An 8,968-nucleotide genomic window follows, 5' to 3' on the forward strand; every position below is an offset into this window, starting at 1 on the left:
AAACAAATTATATAATTTATTATTATTTATTACTTTTTCAGGAAAAAATTATCGCATATTCACCTGAAAAGGTATTGTTTATTTCAACAAATTGTAAACAAAAATTTCCATAATTAGTTGAAATTTAAAACAAACTAGCATTTTATACAGTTGGTAACGAAAAGTAAACAAATGCTACTTTGTAACGCGCATTGTAACATTGTAACGCGAACATTGTAACGCGCCAACATGTCAAAGTAATATCGCCAAACTCTGCACTTCTGAAGTTTTGATAAAAAGATGCTCAAATCTTAAAATTTATAAGTAATTTAGATAGAAATTATGTGTATTAAAAGTAAATACATTTATTCTTATCTAACCATTAGTTATTTCACCACCTTGTTCTCCTTACAATGAAATAATCATAACTTTATATGCACGCAAGTAAGTGATAATAAGGATAAATTCGAATAACTATCAACTATCCAAATTTTCAGCCATAATTTTGACATTTACTGCAACTGTGAAGTTTCTTATTGAAAAAAAGTAAGTAATGAACTTATTACACGCATTTATTAATACAGAAAAAATTTTTGAGTCAGATAATTTTCACTCCATGTAATTCCAATGGCGAATTTTCTACTCTCGCCTCCGGCGGTAAAGTTTTTCTTTCCACCAATCAGGAATCGTTTCTCCCTTGTCCACACTCTTTTACTCTAGGCACTCTAACGTTAATCACTTCCACTGGTAGGGTCGGGATAAACTGGTTGGTAGGACGTTAGGCCCAAGTTCAAGAAGAGTTAGTTCGGTCCCCGCCAGCCGAAGATGTATAAAAAGATGACTGGTGCACGCTAAATCAGTCGGAGTCACAAAGTCTAAGTTCCCATAACAAATCAATAATTCTGGGGGTACTGGATCGGAGATTGGTCGTGCTTTGGTTCAGATTATAATTACGATCTAGGGATGGATGGATGATGCATGAATGTGTCTTCTCTGTAAAACGGGGTGTGACGTAAGTGTGTGGCAGAAGTCAACTTCTTGACTATGGATAGTGTCACTGAAAAACAAGAAGCGCATTCCTCTTGCCTTAAAACATGCTTCTCAGCATTGACAAGTGGCATAAGACAACAACAACTTCCTTTGGCATTGTGATGGTAGAACAAGCATTAACAGCCCTCATAGCCCTTATATGACACATAACCAAAATTTGGTACAAAGCTACCACTTTAAGCTCAAAATTATTTGTTATGAGATAGAAATAAACAAAAAGACGTAAAGGTTTCTGTTTCTAGATATTCATTATGCTGGTGATCTGAATAATACTCTAAATTAGTTCCTCAGATCAGATTTGACTAATTTGGCAATTTTTGGAGCAAAACGGAAATAAGTCACAGAAACAAGAACTACGGCTCCTAATACGGCTCCAAAGACTAGCAGAAATTTCTCAAGATATTAACTTTATTTAAGCTATCGCTAGATTCCACTTAACTTGAAAAAATGTGTAAAATATAATGTCATCCCATTGTATGTTATCAATTCAACCGTATTAGAATGTTAAATATAAGTTAGTTGTAGAAAAATCTGTATTAGAACGATATTCATTATTCTTATTAGAATAGTGAATATTAGCTCTATAAAAAACCTTATTAACACTATTATGTACAGTGCTAAAAATAGAGGAATATATGATAGGTTCTCAATGAACTCGTATTGCTATGCACAATCAATGGCTGGAAGGTTAAATTTGAAATAAGCTGGTTAATTATGAACAAGAATGGATAATTTTTATGAATAAGAATTATTCACAAAGTTGTTATAATTAAGAGCCTTAAAAATAATTGGACAGTTAAATGGAAAAACATGTTAAATCACATTTTGATAAATTTAAAGAAATCAGTGTTAGGACGTATAGAAATAACAGGAAACTAAGTATCCCCCCCCCCCTTAAAAAGCAAATTTTTAAGAAGTTGATAATATGTGTATAATAAATTATTGTTCTTCAATCTAGTAATTTAGTGCTTTCATAAATCATGCTTTTAAGCTAAACTCTCCAGTTAAACTTTAGTTTTTTAGGAAACCTTTAAACCTCGGCATACATTTTTTAATCCATCCTCTGTATATCTCATTTCAGGAAAGTGTAGGAAATCAGAGAATATTGGCAACAAAGAGGATGAAGGTAACAGCAATCTCAAAGAAGAAGCTGATGATGGAAACGCTCAAGAGAATTCCGATAAAAGCGATTCTGAACAGCAAGGATTAATAGAACAAGAGCCAAATACTTCGCAGCCACAAGTAAATATGGAAGATTTGCAAAAATGGTTAAGGAGCTTCGGAGCAAATATGAATCAAGAAAATGTTTCGTCGGGACAACCTACGAACATGGAGAATGATAAATTAAAAGGTACTGAAACTACGCCTACGCCACCTACAGATCTAGTACCAAACAATAGGCAAATGGGGAATTTCGGTAACGTGCAATCTACCGGACAAAATAATAGGCAATCAGGAGATTTCAGAAATCAGATGGGCCAGTTTACAAGCAACGTACAAAATAATAGGCAATTAGGAGGTTTCGGAAATCAGATGGGACAGTTTACGAAAATGGCACAAAATAATGGGCAATATAGAAATTTTGCAAATATGGGACAGGTAGGAGTTTTCGGAAATCAGATGAGCAACTTAGCAGGACAAAATAATGGACGATTTGGAAGTTTTGGCAACAATATGAGACAGGCTACAGGCATGGGGCAAAATGATAGACGATTGGAAAGTTTTGGAAACCAGATGGGACAACTTGATGGTTATGGAAGAATGATTCCTCAGGCTGGAGGGCCAATCAGCAGCATAAATCAAAGCAACAAAAATTTTGATGTAACGAGTTTTTCAAATACTCAAACAAAAACAATGAACGAAAGAGCAGAAGACTCATTGCAAGCGCAAAGCAGCGTGACTGAAAGCAGTATAGCTGAAATAATGAGTAAAGTCAAATCAAGTGGAAAAGACGATGAATGGTTTAACATTTTCGTGAAAGGATTGGTTAAAGCTGCAAGTGCTGCAGACGCTGCAAAGACTGGAGCTGACAAAAAGAACGAAGATATACCAACAACCACATCTAATCCAACTACAACTTTAAGTCCTTTTGAAGCCTTGATAAGGAAAGCAGATCTTAATGACAGCGATATGGGTGATTCATAAATATTTTATAATGATCGTCAAAAATTCGCCAGTTTCTTTTGTATCCAATTAAATACACTCTGCCACAAAATTTTTAACGAATAAAAATTGCAAAACAATATTTGCTTTTTTTTCAAACATTATTTAAAAACTCATTTATTTGTTGGGTTATTTTCACCATTTACTGATTCATCTTTGTGAATTCTACTAAAAGTATTCATTAAAAGTTGGGGATAATTTGGTTACCAGCCTATATAAAATTCTCACTTTGAGTTTTTAAATTAAATTCCTAAGAATTCTAACAATACATTGTTTTAATAAATATTCCGACTGTCAGACCTACATGCTTTACAAATCTTGAAATTTTATACACGAAAATATATGGTTGATTCATAAATATTTATATGGATGATTCTTAAATATTTTATAACGATGGTCAAAGATTTACCAGCTTTTCTATAATCAATTAAATGGACTCTACCACAAAATTTTTAACAAATAAAATTTCAAAACTATATTTGCCTTTTTTTTACATTATTTAAAAACTTATTTATTTGATGGATTATTTTCACCATGGACGATGTTGAAACCCAATCGTGATTCTGATTGGTTTAGATTTTAGCGTTATTTATAAATGTTCAAAGGTATATGTAATTTCAGAGGTCCGTTAGTTCTACATTGGATACTAGCTGTTTGCTTCTGGTCCTAAATATGACTACAATAAATAAGATAAATCTTAAGTTTCTGTACGATTTGAATAACAATGGAAAAAAAGCAGTGATTGACTGGTGTATGAATGAAGGTTTAATTAGTAATAGATATAAATGTCCTGTTTGCCGGAGTTGTTTTTTTTTCCCTCTTTTCTTTCTGTGCTTACTCCATTAATTTTTGTTTCGATTCAAAATGCAATTTATTGGGTTTATTAATTTTGCTTATATTGGGTTCATTGCAATTTTATAAAGTTTTGGCCGATGTTTTGTTGAAATTTTCCAATGTTTTATTGAAATATCATTATGTTTTGGCCGCTATTCTTGTTACCACAGTGTTCCGCGCAAACAGAAATGGTGCCACATAAGTCGCAAATTTCGCCAAAGGGCACCCTCAAGCAAGTATATTTTTACCCCATTTTATTATAAAACTTTAGAACAACAATCTTTTTACGTTGCCACTCAAAAATATTAATATACACTTTTAACTAATGACATCATAAATAATCGTTTGCATAAAGTTTAGTTCATAATAATCATATATAATCGTTGCATAAATAATCGTTTCGTATTTTTATAGCTTTGCATAACTATATGTGTGCAACAATAAATAAAATGAAGGAAAAAATTAGACCCATAAATTAAAATTTAAGAGAAAGAAAAAGATCCATTAACCAAAAGCGGGCACTTGCAACTCGAGAAGAAGACAATTTCTGATTCACAGACACGTGACCTACGACCTCAGCCAAAGAACTTATACGCTTCGCGTACAAGTTCTTATACAATCTTTGCCTCAGCACTGGCTTATCATTTCTAAGCAAGATGGCTTGTTAAAGTCGAGCTAAGTTTTCCCACTTAAGTTAGAATGTTAGTTAACGTGAAGTTAATTGAATACAAAGCCGTATCGCACATCGAATCTGTCAAAATATTATTCTTTCTCATTTATATCTTTTAACTTAACTTGATTTATTATTTGTTTATGTATTTTTTTGTAACCTTGATATTCATTTTGTTTTGTGCACCTGGAAAGTGGAAACTTCGATGCATAATTAGTTTATTTATATTCTACATGGCTTCGCGCTTGTCTTTGTGTTAAGTAAGAAATGTACAGTGAAATAATTTAAATATTTGAGAAAAAATATAAAATGAGTCACTTACGGGAATTGGTACTGGAAGTTGGCTTACTATAAATAGAATGGAAAGAACAGTTGCTAACGTAAGCAAATGCGATATTTTGATAACCAATCGGGATCGAGATACACATACTACGTCACTTGCAGGTATCCCATTGGAAAGAGCCCCTTAATTAGACATAGTATAGGAGCCTTACCATTGGTGATATCATCGTAGGTATATCATTGCATTTGTCGATTTAGAAGCAATGAAGTTCGACAGACACGTGTGCTGTCGTTTACAGATATCCACTTTAAATAAATCACATGGTTAGTCAAAATCATTTCACTCTATCGAGTTGTAAGTACCCAATAATCAAATTAAAGATATGCGGTTCAAAAGTAAGGAAACTCCCACTACATATTAAAAATTACGATTAATTTACGATCTAGTTTAACCTTTCAATAAATTAAACCTTAATAAATGGAAAACAAACGTTACGATGTTTCGAATACCTGCAACTGATTTCCATTTTGATTTCTGTAAGTAACTTCATAATTATAAGTCTTATTTTATGAAATCATTCTTTAGGACACAAACTGTAATAGTTTGATTTTTCTTTAACTTAAGGGTGGGGTAAAAAAAGACTAGTATGCTGTAGAGGAAATTTAAAATCAAACATGATTAAGAACATCAAAATAACATTAGTTTCCGCTATACAATTTTAAGCCTCCAGGTACTCGATATTTGTAGCATTTGAAATGGTTGGATGAGCTGATCGCCAGAGGGGGCAAGTATAAAATAATTTATATTTCAGAAATGACTGAAACTGTGCCCTCAGGCTAATCTTTCCTTATATTTTGCTAAAAAACAATGTACTTCTGTTTCGAGGGACATTAAAAATTGTCAAGCTATTGGAGGAGCGAATTGTTCTTGTATGAGTTTATGTGGCGAAGAATTAAATAAAAACTATTATTTCTATGGTCCCTCGATACGTATTAGTATCATAAAAAGTATATTGCAATTAAATTCACCAAAAGAATACTACTATACGATATTACTGCAGGACCTTTTAAATTACACACAATAAACTATGTTTAGCTAAACGTATTCGTGTTAAAAAATGTTTTCTAGTTCACATTTTGTTATTATTGCATAGTATTAAGTTGGTAAAAAAATTGAACATAACTGTGTTGAAAGAGTGCTTTTCCGTTTAGTTGAGTATTAGAAAGAAATCGTTACTAACTAAATGTAGTTAACAACTAAATATGGATAATACCTTTAATATAATGTGTTAACTATTTTGAGCGAAATATCTTAGTACGAATTAAATGCAATAAAAATCAAATTGCTGCAAGGAGAAATAAAGAACCGGTTGCTGCAGTGCTGACTGCATCGATTTTTCAGCAATTTTTCTAAACGGATGATTTAAGTGGAAAAATATATACTAGAAAAATTTATACTATAATGTGTAGTTCCGTTAACCGGGCGCAAAGAAACTCAGCAAATTTTTAGTTTTGTTTTTATTTTATTTTATTTAGTTATTATTTTGGGTAGACTATATTTGAGGGTGCCCCTTGATTCTCGCCAAGTTGTGATGGCGGTTGATCGCCAAGCCGGGCGATATTGAAACCCAGTCGTGTTCCCTGATGGGTCGACCTGAACTGCGCAAAATTTTCTACCCCCTTCAATCAGTGATATCAATTATCGAACTCTCCTCCTCACCAAAATTCGTCACGGGAGGGGAAAGAAAGTAGGAAGTACATTTCAAAAAGACTAGTTTAAAAGGGTAGCTACAAAATTGGCTGTTTTTCGCCAAAAGATATTCTTTCTCAATATTCTCTCGTTCCTTTCTTTTTTTCAAAAATTTTTCCGATTGTTACGCAAAGATTTTTTTTCCAAGCACATATAATAAATAAATAAATATTATATATAAAACGCTGAGCTATAAGCGATAAGCAGAGAGCTCGCCGCACTTAACTATACTCAATAAATTGTATTATATTGAGAAATGTTAAATAAATATGTTTAAATGGGCAGAATTGGACGGATTTATATTAAAATCCTCTTTTATGTGGGAATAGCTGATAAGTTTTGGTTTCATTCGTTTAATTGGAAGACATATTAAAAATGTCAACCTCTAAATATTATTTTTCAATTTTGAGGATTTCCCCAAAGTGGGAATCAAATACTGTTTCCACCTATTTACTCTAAAGTAAGTTTACGGTGAAAGTATTTTTAACAGTTTTTCATTGTAAAGCATATATTTTAGAATGTATAAAAATGTGTAATTTTTAATGGTTAAATACTGAGAGTGAAATAATTAAAATGGTATCTTTGCCACATACGATATTACCATTTTATTTAAATTGAAAAAATATTAAAAATAAGAAAAAACTTTTATTAATTTTTATTTATTTTATTTGTATATTATTTATTATAATACAGACATGTAAAAACAAAAATATTTATACGAGAATAATAATACTAGTAAAATGTAAAAACAAACATATTGGCATATTTGCATTCCTGCGTATTCTGACAAAGTTGTTTTTTTTTTATATAACTATTCTTACTTTTTGGGGGGGAAAAAACGAATAAATAATGTTTTAAAAAATATAAAAAATTACAAGATACAGAATGGTATTAAACAATTGTGAAAACTTTATCTTCTTCAAAAAATTAAAATAATTAATATTCACTTAAAAAATATCGATTTTGTTTTCAAGGCAAGTGCTTCAATTCAAGTAGAATCAATAAAACCTTAGTTTCTTACTTTAATGTATTTTAACTATTTTTGGTTAAATTTCTTTATAACTTTAATTTATTTTAACTATTTTTGTTCAAATTTTTCTTTAAATTGTCTTTGTTTTATATGACACTACATTTCAAAAGTCAAAATATCCCATTTTTCCATTTTTAAACTCGGCAATTTTTTCGTTAATAAATAGTTATTTTTTTGTTATTTTTCGAAGTTCACTAGCCTCGGCAGTGTTTATTCTAATGCAGGTATTACTTTGTATTAAATTAAGGTGTTTGACAAAAAGAAAGATGTTAGGGTTTGTTGCTCCAAAAATAAACTAAACCTGCTGTGAAAACTCTCACAAGAATTAGTGGTTCGCCACAGATCAGAAGAGTCAGCTGCCCACATGGAAGGAGGATACGGCGTGTTATCATCTAAGTCGAAGTCGATGTAGTTCTTTGCTAAGTAATTGTGTATGGGGTCCCTCATTTGTTGGTTCAAAAAAACAAAAAAAAAGTGTAAAAATTTAAAAAAAAAAAAAAAATTTATTCNAAAAAACACCAAAAGGAACCACCAGGAAATATTACCTTGTTAATAATTATATGGATTTAACTGCTGGTAGAATTCAGGATGATGCATCAAAATTTAATTTAATTAAACATTGAAAGAAATGTTAGTATTTGAAAGATATTAGATTTATTTTTTAAAAATTTAATAAAAGCATAAGGATTAATTTAAAGTTTACGGATGGGAACTGTCCTCACTTCATGCTATTTGACAGACTCACTCTTCAGCAGCTCTAAAATTTTTCTAAATATCTATAAGTACACTTATTGTATAGGGATTTCTTCTCCTTCTATATCTCTACAGCCCTTTGCGAACCCTAGCTTGTTTCACAATTCTGCTCCACGCAGCCCTCTGTTTTGATTTCTCTTTCCACCTACAGATCTAATATTGTACAAATAATATTTTTTCGACAAATTATATTTTAAAATATAAGTACTTTCTAACTTTTGCAATTTTTTTTATTTCGAAAATGTTAGATCACATCGAATCAGTCTTTAAATTTACATAGCTAATGTTATGCTTTTTACGAGAACTTTACTAACCAGTTCTTCTTTTCCAGTGCCTTTTTAGTGCATTTCTCCTTCCTCTCTTGTGACTCTTTTATGTTAGTTTTGTGATTCATTTGTGTTAATCAGTATTCAAATTTGACAAGACTGTGCAACAAACAAGACTACTTCGATTAATC

The 8,968-nt window shown here is 31.2% G+C and overlaps 2 protein-coding genes across 51 annotated transcripts in view; both read left to right on the forward strand.

Annotated features, from left to right (window-relative positions):
- Nucleotides 1–3,272, forward strand: part of LOC107455843 (uncharacterized PE-PGRS family protein PE_PGRS10) — a 23,055-nt gene extending 19,783 nt beyond the window's left edge. For all 50 annotated transcript variants that reach the window (XM_071182703.1, XM_071182708.1, XM_071182716.1 and 47 more), the window contains one exon: nucleotides 2,111–3,272. In XM_071182703.1, coding sequence (XP_071038804.1) covers nucleotides 2,111–3,174 — 1,064 coding nt within the window. In that variant the 3' untranslated portion in view covers nucleotides 3,175–3,272. The remainder of the gene's footprint in view (nucleotides 1–2,110) is intronic.
- A 2,143-nt stretch (nucleotides 3,273–5,415) lies between these two features.
- LOC107452328 (Radial spoke head protein 4a) overlaps nucleotides 5,416–8,968 on the forward strand; it is a 22,778-nt gene continuing 19,225 nt past the window's right edge. Inside the window, exon 1 of the mRNA XM_043048596.2 lies at nucleotides 5,416–5,515. The gene's annotated coding sequence lies outside the window, so the exon portion shown is untranslated. The remainder of the gene's footprint in view (nucleotides 5,516–8,968) is intronic.

Source organism: Parasteatoda tepidariorum, chromosome 6 (genome assembly GCF_043381705.1).
Source record: "Parasteatoda tepidariorum isolate YZ-2023 chromosome 6, CAS_Ptep_4.0, whole genome shotgun sequence".
In the NCBI taxonomy this organism is placed as follows: Eukaryota; Metazoa; Arthropoda; class Arachnida; order Araneae; family Theridiidae; genus Parasteatoda; species Parasteatoda tepidariorum.